Here is an 18086-nt window from a genome sequence, read left to right as displayed (position 1 = left end):
TTATAATTCACTTTTTAACAGCTACTGAGATTTAAAAAAAAATAAAATTGGAACCTAAGGGAAAATCATTTTCTTCTCATTTGAATAAATCTTTTCACTAAATGTGTAAATTAGCAATCCAGACATGCTGAATAGAAGACAAATTTATATCTGAAATAGAATTTTTATCTGCATCTCAGATTCTGAACTGCGTCAGAAAACACAATAGTGATGGCCAAAACTGATTATTGGAGACTCAAAGCTGTCGGCAGTCGTATTATGTAGGATAAACTGTGCAAACTTTCAGTTAAGCCAAACTCATGAAGACCGACTTGGAACCTTTTCCATTTCTGCCAGCTGACAGCCACCACCACTATGTGAGCTAACTCCACTGCAATCAGAATCTACTGCTTTACCTGATGTACATCAGCATCACTCAGCTAACTAGTCAGGCAGAAACTCCCTTTACTGACATGGTTTTGAAAAAGTCAAGTTAAAATGTTATCTTTCTTGTAACCTCACACTACTGAATGCTTAAACCAATACCCACTGTTGTTAAAATAATATTAAAACACCTCAGTTTTCTATCCCTTCTCCTCTATTTCCAAAAGCTCAATATTAAAGAACTGAATTAGGATTGGTATAATAAAGGTTGACGCCGTTACGGCAGACTGCATACTCACTTCCACTTAGTGCTCGACTAAGCTGCTCCATCTTCTCTTTGGCTGTTTTTAACAGACGCTGCTCTAGCTAATGGGAGAAAAACAGAAATTTTACTCAATAACAAAACTTATCTTGAGGTTCCTGCTAAACCAAGCAATAGAGAGAATGCCACGTGAGACCAAATAAATTAACAACAGATTTATTTGTGATGACCAGAATGCAAATATACCGTATGTTAGTTATGTTAAAGTTAGAGCACTGGAGAGTATCCAAACTATGGGTCATGCACCAGTTTTACACAAATTCTCACTGTCTGCATTCATTGCATAACAGCTGCAAATGCAACATCACTGGAAGACAAAGTCTGGTCTGTTTACCTGATAGCTGTGCTCGTGGTTCTTGAAGCGTGTGTAGTAGTGCATAAAGCGGTCGAGTTCCTGAAAGCTCTTGTGTTTTTTCTCAGCCTGCAAAACAGTGATGAGACACCAGTCACAGTCAAACTCCTGAGCATGGTGTTTCTTCTCACAGAGAAAGCCTAAATACTTTAACTGTAAGGAGCAAAAGTAAGTCCACCAAATGATACTATTTATGTGTGACTAGAGAGTACACGAGAGACTGGTCAGTGACCCTCTGGCAACCAAATGCAAACAAGTGCAACATTGTTTACCTCTTTGCAAGCAGTTTCACTTAGTACCAGCAAGCAAACCCTTCCAACGAGTTGCCAGCCAGTCAGAGAATATACATCTTTCAATAGTAACGACTGGTTACCAGGAGGTCAGTGACTCTTGACGTACATGACTGTGGTTTTAGCAAATGATTTCACAGTAACTGCTATTAACCTCGAGCAACCATTGGCAACAAGCAGGAAATATTTTTCCCTAGCAACCAGCAGTTGCCAGGTAGTTGCCAACTGGTGTCAAGGCCTACATTACTATATACCTGTGTGTTATATACTTCAGCTGCTCAACTCCTGATCGTGTAGGAGTTTGCAGACAGACAGAGACTTGGTGTATTACAGTAAGACTGGGTTGTGCAGCAAAATATATTTATCAACTCTGCACAGAAAATCTGTAAATAATTAACTATTCCATCATGAGTTTCAAGGAAAATTCCACCAATTTTATGTATTGCCATTCTCCAGGCCTTGGAGAGTACTACTGCAGATGAGTAAACAGTTATATCATTTCTTCCCTGGTTCCACAGGGACTTGCACAAAATCTGATAAATTGCTATAAGTAATGTCACTTAGGTCAATGTCTGAGTTTGAGAAAACAGAACCAGAAAGCAAGCTTACTACAGCTCTGTAGACGGTTGCTCGTTTGAAATTTAGCTGAGGAGCTTGAAGGCTATATTACTGGCTACTAGGACAAGTGGAAGCACATTCTGGTTAATGTATGCATGGCTTGAATCAGAGGAAGAATTAATTGAACTTAAAACAGACACGAGTTTATAATGCACCAAGCTTTCTGCTTTTTTGTTGTGAGTCTGATAATGGTGTAGGAGTACGATGACAAGTTGCTGAAAGAGTCATGACGTTTAGGAATAAAATACAATATGAAACAACCCCAGCCCGGCTCCTTTAGGACATTCACTCTACATCATCATAACAGAGGGCTCCCCCAGTAACAACTGCCATCACTCAGCTCTGGTCCCTGTTGTTACATTATACCACTGTTGAGTCATATTTTACAAAGTGTTCGGTTAACTGGGCCGAAAGCGTTTAAAATATGAAAACACAGAGAATGTAATAATATCGTGTTAACATCTAGAGTGTATGCATGTACCTCTTCAGTCATCTCCTTTGACTGCTCCTCCACCTGCTGGATGACCTCATAGCGAGTGCAGCGATAGTAGCCCCCTGTAGATGAGCTATGCTTTTTCCATTCCTCCAGACAGATCCAGCAGAAATCGTACTTACACTACAGGGAGAGAGAGAACAGCTCTGGTCAGCTGTCACATCAAAAAATGGAAAGCCAATTACTAATGCTACTCCTGCTATACTGGGGTAATTTACATTTAATGACAAAATGAAAAAGACACATTTTTTTATAATTGCTGTCAGAGAAAAACAATTATCCTGGTATATGAAATGACAGCCAAAACGATACCTTTCCCCATCTACGGACATGTTTTCATTAATATACCCATCCAAAGGTGAGAATATCAGACTGACCCAACATCAGAGCTCAGTTGATGTGCTGTAACCTCTTTGAGTTATCAAGCACAGATCTACCAGGACAGAAAGGCACTTTTTTTTTTCAAAAACACATCTTTGTAAAAATCATAACTGAATTATAATTAAGGGTCAAGGACTTCTAAGACTCACTAAACTAATGTAATCACCTGTATCCATTTTATCTCTTTTGTCTTCTCATCCATTTCTTTTTCTACAGTGTACAAGTAGCAGGTGTTTGAACAGAGTCGTGAATCCTTGTAGCCTGCTGCCACTAGAAGGCACTCAGACTGCATTTGAGAGCAGCAAGTCCCGATGGAGAAAGAACAACAAAACACAGCAAAACACTACAGCCTCTCCAATCTGGAGCCTATTTGGGTATAAGTGATTTCTCCATGCTACAAGCACTTCTGTGGGTGACAGGTTAGCTGGAGTATCACAAAACCTTAAGGCTGAGGCCTCAGTTGTCCTGGAAACTCTCTGCTTATATGACACATCAGAAAAATCAATACAAAATCAAGGAGAGTGAGGGGACATGAATGGGTGGATGGAGAGACACAAAAAGACATGTGAAAGAGAATCCTGAGACAAGAAAAAAGTGTGAAACCACACCAGAGAGAAGGAAATGGCAGCGAAAAGACAAAAGGTTCCTTAGCAACACTGAGTCCCGTGTTTCCAGGCAACAGGGGTAAAGCCGTTTCTTACCAGGTAATAACAGGTCAAGAGGCTGAGCCCTCTGTGGCCTCTCAGCTTGTGAAAGCCACTCCATTCACCCAAAACTAATGTCAATCTCTAGTCAGCCTATTTAACCAGTGCAAACAGTGACAGGGGTGTCAGAGAGACAAAAAGATCTTTGCTGTATGACTGCACTGCCTCCTCTACAGCAACAGTGGTAGTAACAGAGACAAAGTCAAGCAACATGACTATGTCTGATTGCTGGTCTCACTCTCTCCCTTGACCATCCATCCATCCTCTTCCACTTATCCAGGTCCAGGTCACAGGGATAGCAGTCTAAGCAGAGATGCCCAGACCTCCATCTCCCCAGATACCTCCAGCTCATCTGGTAGGATACCAAGACATTCCCAAGCCAGCTGAGCAGAGAGACATAATCTCTCTGTCAGACCCTGGTTTTACCCTGGGGCTTCCTCCCAGTTGCACATGCCTGAAACACCTCAGGAGATGTCCGGGAGGCATTCTAGTTAGATGCCCACCTCAAATGGCTTCCTTTTAATGTGGAGAAGTAGCAGCTCTACTTTGATCTTTTCCCGATTGACCAAGCTCTTCAAATTATCTTTAAAAGAAAGCCCAGATGACCCTTGGAGGAAGCTGATTTCCATCGCTTAGATCCATATTATAATTCTCTTTTACTTCCTACAGCTTCATACAAACCTTTTTTTGTAATTTCACCCAATTTAACCCTGTATTATTTACACTGGTGGACCAATACAGAAGCTATCTGCTAACATGTAAACATGACAGCATGCATTCATACTGTAATTACACATACATTTCACAACATCAACAGGCACCTTAGTTGCCCCTTTGCTATGCACACTGCATTTCCTTTAAAAAGGTGTTAAGTGAGAACAGAACAGTATAAAACAGAGCTATTCTAATAGTCTGATCTGACAGAACTCAGAAAGTTGTAGTCATCTGCTAGACAGATCAAGTAATACCATTGTGTATAAATACTACAACTTGTCTTGAGCGTGGTGTAAGAAAGAGAAAGGCTTGTGGAGAATCAGGAGTAAAAATGGCTCATTCTAGTGTTTAAAGAGCCATCTATACAACTGAAAATGAGATTTTGACATTTATACACATACTGTGTGCAAATAAACTTTATCTCCCACCTGACAGTTTGTTTGCACTGAGAACAGTACTTTGCATAAAAGCCCTGAGTTATTACATCATTGCACTGTATGATAAAATACTGTGTCAATTTGTAAATGCTTCTTGGTAAAAAAAAAAAATATGAAAAAATATGCCAATGAATAACTGGCTACATAAAATATAATTAACTGATTAAAAAGAAAAAATGCTAAATGGAGCTTTGCTTTACCACTTTATGGACCTCCAAAACCCACACTTGCTCTAGATAACTTTACTGAAATTTGATAAATAAGGTAGTTACACATAATTAATTCTAATTATTTCTATGAGTTGCCAAAATCTGCATTTTGCACTATTTTTTATTTTATTTTTTATGTGCAGTATGTCAAAGAAGATGATTCTGAAGTCCATTTAAAACATAAACAGAAGTATACTGTGTTCATTGCACACAATCTTTTTATGACTTGTAATCTTATGTGCAGCACTTTGTGACTGTCTTGAAAGGTGCTATATAAATAAAAATGTATTTATTTATTTATTTATTTACATGTTGCTCATTTAAACTTCTTAGGTTTGTTTTCTCCAACAGAAAACGACTGATTCACATATCTTTCTAGAACAACCAGATAAACTGATAACCTGATTACTGTCTAGGTAGGAAAAATACGAGAGGCCTGACTGCCTACCTTGGCGCACTGCATGTGATTGCAGCCCTCGTTTTTCTGTATAGGAGACTTACAGTTGGCGCAGGGTTTGGAGTTACTGAGCAACCATAAGCAGTTGGCTGCATCCTCATAAGCTTCGCTCACACCAGCCACTTCAACATGGAGGAGGGGGAGGTAAACAGAACAAATAAAGGCATAATGAGACAGAATGAGAATGGCTATTACCAGAGCATCAAAACAGACCAATGCACTGAGTGGGAAATCGTCCTGCCTGATTAATGTATATTGCTAATATATTTTGCTAACATCTCCCAAGATGCTCATGCACCCACCTACACACACACAAAGAGAATAATTGGCTATTATCAAAGCACCTTTGATGTGCTGCTGAAATGCCAAGATAAAACAGAATCTGGGGTAAATCGAAGTGGAAGATAGTTCCGAAACCAAATAATTGCTTTATCTTCCGACTGTCACATCAACCAAGTGGCACTCAAGAGCAGCTGGGGTATCTTAAATCATCTATTAGATTGCCCAGAGTCCAATTAATGCTTCTAAACACCACAAATTTTTAGTGAGCGGGTTGCTCGTCTTAATTAATAATTTATCATCGACGTGGTGGATTTTAATTGGCCTAATGCTAAACGGTTTGTAATTACTGTGGTTGAGTTCCAGGCAATTTAACTCCAAATCAGTCACTTTTGTGCACCCTGAAAAATCTGGGCAAATAACGACACTGGCTAATGAACTTCTTTATGATCCGTAACCTCCAGGTAACAACACAATTCTACTCTGTGGTTTAGAGCTGGGCGATATAAGATTTTTTCATATCACAATATGCTTTTTTCATTTCAGGCGATAACGATATATATCACGATATAAGCCAAATAACTATATATGTAAGATTTAAATGTGCTGTTGCTCACAAGTAAAATGGGAAATAATCAGCAGCTTGTTTTGATTTAAATATTTATTTCCCATAATAAGTTCAACAGGGCAGATGTACTTAAAATGAGGCTTCAGTTTAGGCAAAATAAAGGCAAATATTACAAACTACACAAAAGGTAGTTTGTAATAGAACAAACAAAACAGACTACTAAATTGTCAGTTCCACTTAGAAACAAAATATTAATTCTAAAAATAAATCTTAGTTTATTTTACAGAAGAAGAGACAAAATTGACTAACTTATATAATATTGCTTTGGAAGCCCTGTCTGAGAGAAATGTTTATGTCCAAGGAGTTGGTAACGAGGATCCATTACCTTAATTAGCTGCTTGAATCCTTCATTTTCGACCGTGTTTATTGGTAGCATGTCTTTAGCAAGACGGTAAGCTATGGCATTCGTTATGTTGCTATGTCTCTTAGCTTTTTTGTCATATGGTAAGACGCTGGAGAAAGCCGACTCAATTGACTGTTGCCGCTTCACAGGGATTCCCCCTGGTTGTTTTCAATGACGAATTACCGCTTTCAGTCAGAGATTGAGCGTGCTCTAGAGGGTGGCACTGCTTCAGGTGATAAAAAAGGTTTGTTGTATTTCCAGACTTTGTGGGAACATGCTTTCGGCACAATTTACAGTGCGCGTTACTCTGTTTTTTGTCAGACTTCAAATAGCCGAAATACCTCCACACTACGGAACTTCTCTGGCCTTTCCTTTCGACAATCTCTCCAGCATTGGAACCGTCATCTGTGTTCTCTTCGGTAACCTGGTCACCCAAGCTCTCGGTTGATTTTTCTCTAGTCAGCACACTCATTTCCTCCATTACCTGGCCGGCACGGCGGCTGACTGCTTCCCAAACAAATACACATGTGCGGCTTGGCACTTGAGCTGTACGTAACAAGTTACGTGACGTGACGCTGCGGCTGTGATTGGTTCGGCTCTGCGCTACTTAATTTGTATTGGCTATTCATTTTTTTATAAGAAAGGACGAGAGAGAGAGAGATGAGGTCTATCACAATAGTTTCATTTTTCTATCGAGAAAAAGTTATTTCGCAATACATATCGTTATCGTTCTATCACCCAGCTCTACTGTGGTTCAACAGATAAAAATGCCATTTCACATTAGGTCTCAATACAAAACCACATACTGTAAGTTTGTTACCAATTCCTGTACAGTTTTAGATAACAAATCCACAATTTAAAAAACAACAACAAAAACAAACACTCACATTCCTCAGGCTTCATCTCACTGACTTTCTGTAGCCACATCTTCCACGTTTCACAGTCACAGGGCTCATGGGCTTCACCTTGACACTCCCTGCAATACATACAGACCAAGGTTGTTACTAATACTAAACTAAAAATTAGAACCTAGTGAAAAACATTTTAGTGAAATAAATTAACTGTTAACTGTTAGTTCTATTTCACCGCTTTTAGGATAGCACCTTATGTCTTTGTGGTTTGGAAAGTAGCAGCAGTCCTAAATTTTCTCTGTTTGTTAGTTTCCTTTGTATGAGGGACCTTTCACAAATAAAAAATTTCTTAAGCAGACACTGTCAGTAATCACATTTTGTACACTTTTATCTATACAAAGCACCTCCAAAACTTATACTTGCCATTTCATCTCTTTACTTCAACTAGCTTACCCTGCCCTGATTAAGATGATTCAAAACCTTTTTCTTCCAAATGTACAGAAATCTACAAGAAAAAGAATCATATTAACACAACATCCTGTGGGTGGCTGTGGTTCAGGAGGTAAAGCAGGTCATCTAATTGGAAGTTGTTGGAAGTAGTTCAATCCATGCCTGCTCCAGTCTGCATGCCAAAATATCTTCGGGGAAGATACTGAACCCTGAGTTACTCCTGAAGTGTTCATTGGACAGTGAATATGTGTGAATGTTACACATGTAACAAATCAAAAACAGGTGTAGAAAAAACTTGCTTGTATAAATGTATTGGTGAATGAGTGAAGGGATAGAAGAACTATTAAAATTGAACGACTACTAATGTCATTTCCAGTAACAAATGTTGTGTGAATTAAACTTTTGAGGGAAACTGTCAGCCATTTTCAGGAGCTACATGATGAGGTCAGGCATGGTGAACAAACAGAAAAAACAATTGGTGAACAAAACTAAACAGAAAAACCACCCCAAATATTTGCCTAACAATATTTCTTCGCATTAACTCCATCATTACTGTTTCTTTTGGACAACTGGAGTTTTGAAAAGCAAAAACAATACTGACCAGCAGAAGAGGTGGCCTTTGCCACAATCTACAGCAGGGGCCCGAAGGAGGGGAAAGCTTAGGTGATCTGAGGTGGAGGCTCCAGGGCCCTGGGTGTTCAGGCGTACCGCTCTTTCGCACCCCGCCTCTGGACACCATCGGATTGCCGGATTGTTTTCTACAAATGCCTTCAATAAAAGCAAAAGTCAGTCAGAAGTTTAACAATCTTTTATTAAGCTGTATACCTTTTAGTGTAGATGACACTAATAAAGCTTGAAATAATTTAATTTAAAAGTCATTTTAAAATCTGTTAAAGATGTTTAACTATAAAATTGTTCCCTATGTATGCGTTCTGAGACCATCTACAACAGCTCGATATTTAAGGAATAGATTCTTGAACACAAAATAAATATAACAGCCTGAACATAATTCAACTAAAAAGGCTCTTTAAAAAAAAAAAAAAAAAAAAAAAAAAATATATATATATATATATATATATATATATATATATATATATATACACACACACACACACACACACACACACACTAATATAAAAAAAACACCCAGCACGCCCCTGCGGGCGGTTTATCCTTCAAGCTCGGGTCCTCTACCAGAGGCCTGGGAGCTTGAGGGTCCTGCGCAGTATCTTAGCTGTTCCCAGGACTGCGCTCTTCTGGACAGAGATCTCCGATGTTGTTCCCGGGATCTGCTGGAGCCACTCGCCTAGCTTGGGAGTCACCGCACCTAGTGCTCCGATTACCACGGGGACCACCGTTACCTTCACCCTCCACATCCTCTCGAGCTCTTCTCTGAGCCCTTGGTATTTCTCCAGCTTCTCGTGTTCCTTCTTCCTGATATTGCTGTCATTCGGAACCGCTACATCGATCACTACGGCCGTCTTCTTCTGTTTGTCTACCACCACTATGTCCGGTTGGTTAGCCACCACCATTTTATATATATATATATATATATATATATATATATATATATATATATATATATATATATATATATTTTAGGGGTGCAACAATACACAAAATTCACGGTTCGGTTCGGTACTTTGGTGTCACGGTTGGATATTTTTTCGATACAAAAAAAATGTTCATGCCTTTTTAATTTGTCATTTATTAAATTTTCACGGCACATTCCGCACCACATCTCTGTGCGTTCATCATTTGTTTGAAGCCACCTCACCTCCTGCAACTACTTTTCCGAGAATACCTGCTTCTTTTGTGGTTCGGACTCCTTCTGACATTTCTTTGGAGGTGGAGGAACATCACAGTAATTGCTTAAAGGAGCTTGCTTCTTCGACATCTTTAAGAGTTCTAAACAAATGTCTGTCCTCCTCCTGAAAATCTTATGTATGCAAACACGCGTTGCAACTTCTTATCTTATGCCCGTTTTTTATTTTGACAGCGAATGCGCACCTGCGAACCACTTATGTGCAGCCCTGGTTATTTCGCTTGTCATATTGCAGCCACAGAAATTCTTTTGTCCATGAAACCATAAAGCTGCACTTTCTTTTTGCCTTATAGTCTGATTTGTCATGACTTTTCCGTTTTGTGGTAAGCTTTTCTTTGGCTGTCACTTCTTCACCCTGACCTGTCTTATTTGGCTCAGCAGAACTAAAATATTGTGGCGAGCTCAGACAACGAGGAGACGGAGGTGTCGTTTGGTCTTGCTTCCCGTGAGCTAGCCAGGAAGCACAGCCGTTTATTGACATCTGCAGAAGAACACTGCCGCTAGCTAACTGCTCAGCGCGGCAAGCAAGCAGCAGCAGCAACAACAATAACAACAACACACAGGGCGCCCTCTGACCCCGGAAGGACACACCGTCGCAGCGAGAGGGCGTCACCCGTCACTATGGCAACATAAACAAAACATAACTGTACAAACAGAACCCCGAACAGCCCTGACCCGCTACATAGCCCCCACCTAAGGGGTCAGTCGTCCCCGACGACCCCATTACCCCACACAAAGTCCTGCAAATGTCCAGGTGCCTTCTTTTGGCGCACCGGCCGGTCACGACCGGCGGGGGAAAAGTCACTCGGGTCAGAACATGGGGTGCCACCATCATCCCACTTCTGACACCAATGTGGCGAGCTCAGACAAGGAGGAGACGGAGGTATCGTTTGGTCTTGCTTCCCGTGAGCTAGCCAGGGAGCACAGCCGTTTATTGACATCTGCAGAAGAACACTGCCGCTAGCTAACTGCTCAGCGCGGCAACAGCACAGCAACAACAACAACAACACACAGGGCGCCCTCTGACCCCGGAAGGACACACCGTCGCAGCGAGAGGGCGTCACCCGTCACTATGGCAACATAAACAAAACATAACTGTACAAACGGAACCCCGAGCAGCCCTGACCCGCTACAATATATATATCCTGCTGCTTTTACACACGCACTCACATAACACTCAGCGATTCTCTGCGTGATCAACCTCTCACATGTTTAAGCTTGCTGCAGGAGATTTCACTTGTCATGTTTGCATAGTAAGCTAACGATTGATAAGACGATGTCAGAGGAATTGGTGCGCAAATTATCATCACTCACCAATCAGTGCTGTCGCTCTCTATACACAGTTCGCACGATTGCAAAGTGAAAGCAAAAAACAAGCGCAAATTCAAACGCGATTTCAATATGTCACATATTGACAGTGAGCTAGTGTGTTAGCGCAGTTAGCTCGTTAACGTGTTGGCCGTCCAGCCCCATGCACGGCAATCCCCGGTAGCTCCTTAACGGAGATTTGCCGTGTTGTGGCGTTAACGTCATTTCAACGAGATTTACGCTGACAGCACTAGTGGGAACACAACAAATATGACTGCACATTTACACTGACATCATCCTAGTGCAAAGACAAGTGGAAGCAGACAAAAACAACAAGCACGCATGCTACAAACTTTACCCGAGTCATTTAGACAGCCGTTAGCACATGATTCTCCTTATGGGGACCTGATATGTTTAATATGCTGCTGAGAATATAGCCCAGAAGAAGCGTATAGTATAGCTTTTATTTTGGAAAGAGCCATTTCTCTGTAATAAACTCTCTTTTCCAAAGATGAGTGATTGGTTCGGGGTTCCGTTTGTACAGTTGTTTTGTTTATGTTGCCATAGCGACGGGTAACGCCCTCTCGATGCGACGGTGTGTCCTTCCGGGGTTGTTGTTGTTGTTGCTGTGCTGTTGCCGCGCTGAGCAGTTAGCTAGCGGCAGTGTTCTTCTGCAGATGTCAATAAACGGCTGTGCTTCCTGGCTAGCTCACGGGAAGCAAGACCAAACGACACCTCCGTCTCCTCGTTGTCTGAGCTCGCCACAATATTTTAGTTCTGCTGAGCCAAATAAGACAGGTCAGGGTGAAGAAGTGACAGCCAAAGAAAAGCTTACCACAAAACGGAAAAGTCATGACAAATCAGACTATAAGGCAAAAAGAAAGTGCAGCTTTATGGTTTCATGGACAAAAGAATTTCTGTGGCTGCAATATGACGAGCGAAATAACCAGGGCTGCACATAAGTGGTTCGCAGGTGCGCATTCGCTGTCAAAATAAAAAACGGGCATAAGATAAGAAGTTGCAACGCGTGTTTGCATACATAAGATTTTCAGGAGGAGGACAGACATTTGTTTAGAACTCTTAAAGATGTCGAAGAAGCAAGCTCCTTTAAGCAGTTACTGTGATGTTCCTCCACCTCCAAAGAAATGTCAGAAGGAGTCCGAACCACAAAAGAAGCAGGTATTCTCGGAAAAGTAGTTGCAGGAGGTGAGCTGGCTTCAAACAAATGATGAACGCACAGAGATGTGGTGCGGAATGTGCCGTGAAAATTTAATAAATGACAAATTAAAAAGGCATGAACATTTTTTTTGTATCGAAAAAATATCCAACCGTGACACCAAAGTACTGAACCGAACCGTGAATTTTGTGTATTGTTGCACCCCTAATATATCTATCTATCTCAGGTTATGCCTTTTGTTAAACCTTGCCTTACCATATTTTGTGCCCTCACCTTTCGGTTTTCCTTGCTCTGCATTAACCACGTATCCCCGGCACCAAGAAAAGTTGGCATTTCTCACTAGAACATTGCAAAGTTGAACTCTTTCTGTTAAGTGCCCCTAGATTACTTATTTTACAAACTGCTAATGTGTAATTACAACTCTAAACTGAATGAAGAAGACATAAAAATATGTTGAAAGAAAAATGAATAATATTCATTGTTGCTTGTGGCACTTTGATAACAAAAAATGTCATTGTTTCAAATAAAGATTATTTCACACATAACCGATTTAATTCCTCTACCTTTATTACTTATACCCTTCCATTTAAGTGAGTAATGGTATTATCATAACACAATACTGCAACGCCAGAATCATCTTTTATTCCCGACAAAATTATTTGAATATTTTGTGCTGGAGGCTCACAGCTCAGTTCATTTCAATTCCTTCCTTTTTTGTTTTCATTACTACCTTGATGTCAAACTGGAGGTAGCGCTTGTCCATCTCTCTGGAGACCACACCCTCTATGACTTCCACTGGTACTAGCTGGTAGCAATCAAAGGCTGGGCAGAAAATGTTGTGGGCTTCTCCTTCTTGGATTTTTAAATTCAGAAACCTTTGAAAGCATTCAAATAATAGTCAGAAATGAGATATGCAAAGAACAAAAACACTGAATAAGATCTGTGCAAACATACTACAGACACCCCAAGCAATCTGCAGAATCCTCAGGCCATACCAAAATATGACTTACCCTTCCCAACATGATCTACAAAAGTCGTGGCCACAGGGCATGTCAACAGGTTCTTCAAAGACGGAGAGGGAAGACATGCAGATACCACACTGCGAGACATAAATATCAAACCACAATATTAGCATCAACAAGATACACTCTATTTAAACTCTTTTAATTTTTTGAACAAATTAAGTCAGTTTTAATCAATAAAAAAATAAGTAAATCTGGTATAACTTCAAAAGGTCCTTGTGTTATAGTCCTGTTTTGTTCTGTTACATAACCGTGCCACTGTTTACAGTCTTTGAAAAAGTCACTGGGTTTTTCTATTTTTCTATTTTTTGCTTGAAATGCCAGAGTTTGAGAATGTCCTGGCTTGGGAATGTTCTCCAAATATTGTGATATGAGGGCGATTTTAATGTGAGATGACATGTCAGAGGTGGAGAAGTTATTGAGTTGATATGTCAATGTGTACAATTATACACAACAGTAGCCCGAAGTAGTTTATGAAAAGCCACTGTGCCAATGTTATGACCTCTGCTAAGCATGTGGCTCATTCCCATTTCTATTATTAGATTTATTTTTCAGATACCCACAGAAAGTTGAATCACAAACAAAGAGTGTATTTGACACACAGTCAAATACACAGGCCTTGTTACAGTGAAAGACTGATCCTCACAAGACATAAAGAAGGCAGTGTACTTCAACAAAGCAGGTATTGATCTGTGAAAGAGCAGAATGTGATAATCAACTCTAACCTTTAAACGGGCCTTTGAGTACACTCAGTCGATTGACACAGGGCAGTTCAATTACGCCTTTTCAGATGCACAACTTAAGATACCCTCAGACATTTGTCTGACATGTTCATATCTTTGATGTTTCAATCCAGAGTGTTTTGGTGTTTTAAGTAAACCCCTGATAGAGAGCAACTGAAGCTGACAGCCTTGATTTATAGATTAATAAAGTGTGTCAGCTTTAGCTATTATCCATCAACACACATCGCCAATGGATATATTCATTCATCCAAAAAGATATGTCTTTATACTTTTCAGAAACTGTCAAAAACTATCTGATTCTCCCTCCAGGTACCATCATTTTAGTTTAAAAATCATTACTACAAATTTGAAATAAATTTAACAACCAAGAAAACAGCATTTTCTTCCAAAGAAGCCTCATAAAGTTATATATTTAAAAAAAAGTCTGCAGTATGCATTTCTCACACTGCACTGTCATCTCAATTCCCAATTTTGCAAACTATTCCAGAATAAAGTCTAAACCCAAGCTAACCGACCTTGCTGACCTCACAAACCCTGATTTTTATAAAGCATTGTCAGTCTCCAATAGCGAGCAGTAAACAAAATGAGTTGCTGTCAGCAATAAATGAGATAAAGGCTAGATGCCTAGTAAACTTTGTTTTGGTGCAGGACATATTACTTTTTGCTCACAAAAAAGTCAATTTCCGAACACTTTTTATAATTACGGGAAATGCCAGACTAGATCAGGATAACAGGTGGGCAATTAAACAGGGAGTTTACAACTCCTTTCACAGCAAGAGGGCAATAAGGTTCCTTTCCCTCACTGCAGGCTTTGTAAAAACACTGGTGGAAAATACACCTTTCATGAAGCTTAGAGAGCACACTTTAATGCTGTGGGAGGTGTAGTTGTTGAAAGCTGAAAAAATAATTATCTACAGTGACTGAACTACCACTACCTCCCTCAACCTTTCACCCAAAAGGCCAAAGGAGGGAAAACCAAAACTATTTTACTTTCGAAATGTATGCACCCCCATTATATCTCAGTGCAGACTGTAAGTGTCTAGCAGCTACAGTTGATCACAATTCACTCACCTTCTGTAAGTGCTTAAAAAACTTTCCAGTATTTTTAATTAGTTTAAAACTAACCCCTGGTGGTGGCATCACTGCGGACTACCCACCCCCACAAAACAGTCGCACGAGAGTCAACACTCTCCCTTACGTGTAACAATGTTAAAACTGTGAAAACAATAACATGACATCTTTAGTGATACGTGCCCAAACATACAGCAGTAATATAACATAATATAGCATACGACATGTGCAGCCGTCAATCATGTTTGATAAAGAAGGAAAGCGCAACATGAAGGATGTCGTATCTTAAATTAGCATATTTTATATAACATAACAAAACTCAACACTGTTCAGGACTTGCCTACATGATAACTGACAAAACACTGGATGACATATGAGAAAAGGAAGCCCTGCTTCTGTTTATGTTTGCAAGGTAGACCACTGGCATGAATACTAATGACTTCTAGCAACATATATTTACTGGGAAAGAGTGAATCATTATGCAGAAAGACATCTGTGATCATAAAATTTTAAAGAATTCAGCTGAAACACTTCAGAAAATCTTGGGACTCCATGAATTTTATTTAAATATGCACTGCTATACACATTTTATGCCAGTTAATCTATGCACCTCCGTGCCTAAAGCTATCCCCTGCTGCTATAGGAGCATCAGTCAGAAAAACATGCTGTGGCCGACTGTGATCCTTTTTCATTTGATCGTTCTTTATCAATAAGTACAGTTAAACAATGGCTAAAACTTTTTTCTCATTTACTGACCTACATTTATCAATCTAGAGCTGTCACAGTGTTTTCAGCAAAAAAACAAAAAAAATGGCAAGTGGATTTCAACCCTAATGTAGTGATTTAAAAAGCGTATTTAGTTACATCCACCTTATAAATTAATTTGTCTAGCTTTATCAGTTCAGGATGTAGCAGTAAACAAGAGCCATCTTGTCTTACCAGAGAAGACTCCTCATCAGCAGGCATGAGGCTGATTTGGTCTGGTGAAGTGATGGAGGAGCGGGTGGTCCTAGGCGTCCGGGGAGAAGGTAAGGTGTCCCAAGCATTGCAACCACTTGGGGGTGGGTTGGGCATTTGCACACCTGAGCGTTGGCAGCACTCCGCCGCATTGGCCATCCAGGCTTCTAAGAGCTTCTCTCGGTCCCAATCTGACACAAAAAAGACATCTTATTTTAGTATATACTACCTAGAGGATGAAACTCTGCTTGTGGCATGTTTTGATCCGAACGATCAGACCAGTGACTGGAGGTGCAGATGTCGGTATGAAGAGAATTTTTAAAGGGGAAACAACGCAGGCTTCTGTGCAATAGGTGCTGATGGACTGGGAGTCAGACACACATTTTTATAAGATAACTTGATACCTGTTGTCTAACAAAAAGTTTACGATGATCCTTGTGTGTGGCTTAAAAAAAAAATTGTAACAAGGTGCTGAAGTTAATTGGTTGCTGCCGTATTTCTTAAAGTTTTTTCATGAGTTTATTTAAATAACTGAAGCATCAGACAGCAGCAGAATCAATGCACAAGCTTCCTAAAAGCTGTGTGCATTTATGCATGTGACACAACAGAGATAACTTAATTACTTGTAATAAATTATTCCTGACACTGACACAGGATAGCTCAGGATCTAAGAGCAAATTACATTGTTTCTTTTCAGAAAGGTGAGATGTCCCACAGGCTCACAGCTTATAACCTACAATTTAGAAAGTTGCGATAACTGACTGCCAGTGCATTATACGTCACTTTATGTAATGTCTAATTTCCAGTATAGCACATATTGGTCCATTTAGTAAGTGCTGATGGGATGTTTGAATAAAATAAAGTTGATGTAAAAGAGACAAAATGACGATCTAAGGAAAAAAGAAGCTTCAGAAAGAGTATTTCTTTATGCAGGAATCAGGTGTGTCATGACCAGAGTAACAACTGAAAGCACAAGTGGTGATGGGACAGGAATTGCTCACTATAGTATGATAGTGATCCAGAATGTCCTGCCCTTTGGGAAGGCAGTTAGTTTACTATCTTTATTTAAGTTACTAAGGACATTATCAGCAGAATTCAGGTTTTTCCACTCCATACACAGCGTTGTTGTGTCTCCTGCACAGTTGCTGGTGGCAGTGAAATGTGAATGCTGACAATTTTAAAAAACCACCCAAGAAAATATGAGGCAAACTCACGGTGGAAGTAGACGGGTTTACAGAATGGGAAGAACGATTCCAGATCAGGAGAACAGTGATGTTTAATCATCGCGCCGGCTGTTGTTAGTGTGAAAACAGATTCTACAACCTTTCTTCTTGCCAAAAATGTGGTGATCTGCTCTGAAGAGCTCAAAGCCTGCCAGCTACAGCGCAGAGTCCAATATCAATTCACAGAACCTACTTTCTGTGAAGCACAAAATGGAAGATAAAGAAAAGTCTTTTTTCCTTTCACTAGCAACTATAAACACGCAAGTTATTGTCAAGACACAAAGTACGCAATGTAGCAGGGCCAATTAAAAACATTTTCTGACTGTTTGAAGATTACATTTTTTTTTACAATACTTTATGATTAGGCCTAAAACAGACATAACATACTGAATATATGAATTCCCATTTAACCTGTCAAAACAAGACTTAAGTTTGAATTTCATGGACAAAAAATGCATTTCAGTGAATCTCATTTTACATTTGTGTGGATTCTCAATAGAAATAGTCCAGTAGCCACTAGCATTTAAGCCTTTTAAACTGCCAACAACAAAGACCTGCTGCCATCTGGTTTTCTGTTTTAGAATAGCTGTTTAATCTCGCATCAGGACACGGACAGATTTGAGAGGCTCTCAGTATAAATATTGGATGACTTGTGGACTGTGCCCGAGTCCAAATAGTCTACCCTCCTAAAATAAGGAACACGACCAGGTCAACTGTGCAATTAGGCCATTATCAGCCTCAAGACAGGTTTGCCACCAATCAAATGACTAACGCTCTAAATGGCCTCCTTTAGATAATGAATGTCGTAACAACCCCCATCCCAATCTAGCTCCATTCAATTAAAACTAATCAATGTGTATGGCCCTATC

The 18086-nt window shown here is 39.9% G+C and overlaps 1 protein-coding gene across 6 annotated transcripts in view; it reads right to left on the bottom strand.

Annotated features, from left to right (window-relative positions):
* LOC120722297 (ankyrin repeat and IBR domain-containing protein 1-like) overlaps positions 1–18086 on the bottom strand; it is a 36151-nt gene that overhangs the window by 10268 nt on the left and 7797 nt on the right. For all 6 annotated transcript variants that reach the window (XM_040013232.1, XM_040013235.1, XM_040013231.1 and 3 more), the window contains 9 exons: positions 15977–16185; positions 13212–13300; positions 12932–13076; positions 8493–8659; positions 7478–7566; positions 5332–5462; positions 2427–2561; positions 1020–1106; positions 663–729 (listed from right to left, as the gene is read on the bottom strand). In XM_040013232.1, the coding sequence (XP_039869166.1) occupies positions 663–729; positions 1020–1106; positions 2427–2561; positions 5332–5462; positions 7478–7566; positions 8493–8659; positions 12932–13076; positions 13212–13300; positions 15977–16185 (1119 nt within the window). The remainder of the gene's footprint in view (positions 1–662; positions 730–1019; positions 1107–2426; positions 2562–5331; positions 5463–7477; positions 7567–8492; positions 8660–12931; positions 13077–13211; positions 13301–15976; positions 16186–18086) is intronic.

The sequence above is a fragment of the Simochromis diagramma genome, unplaced genomic scaffold, assembly GCF_900408965.1.
Source record: "Simochromis diagramma unplaced genomic scaffold, fSimDia1.1 OVJJ01000618.1, whole genome shotgun sequence".
In the NCBI taxonomy this organism is placed as follows: Eukaryota; Metazoa; Chordata; class Actinopteri; order Cichliformes; family Cichlidae; genus Simochromis; species Simochromis diagramma.
This window is presented reverse-complemented; position numbering and strand designations above follow the sequence as displayed.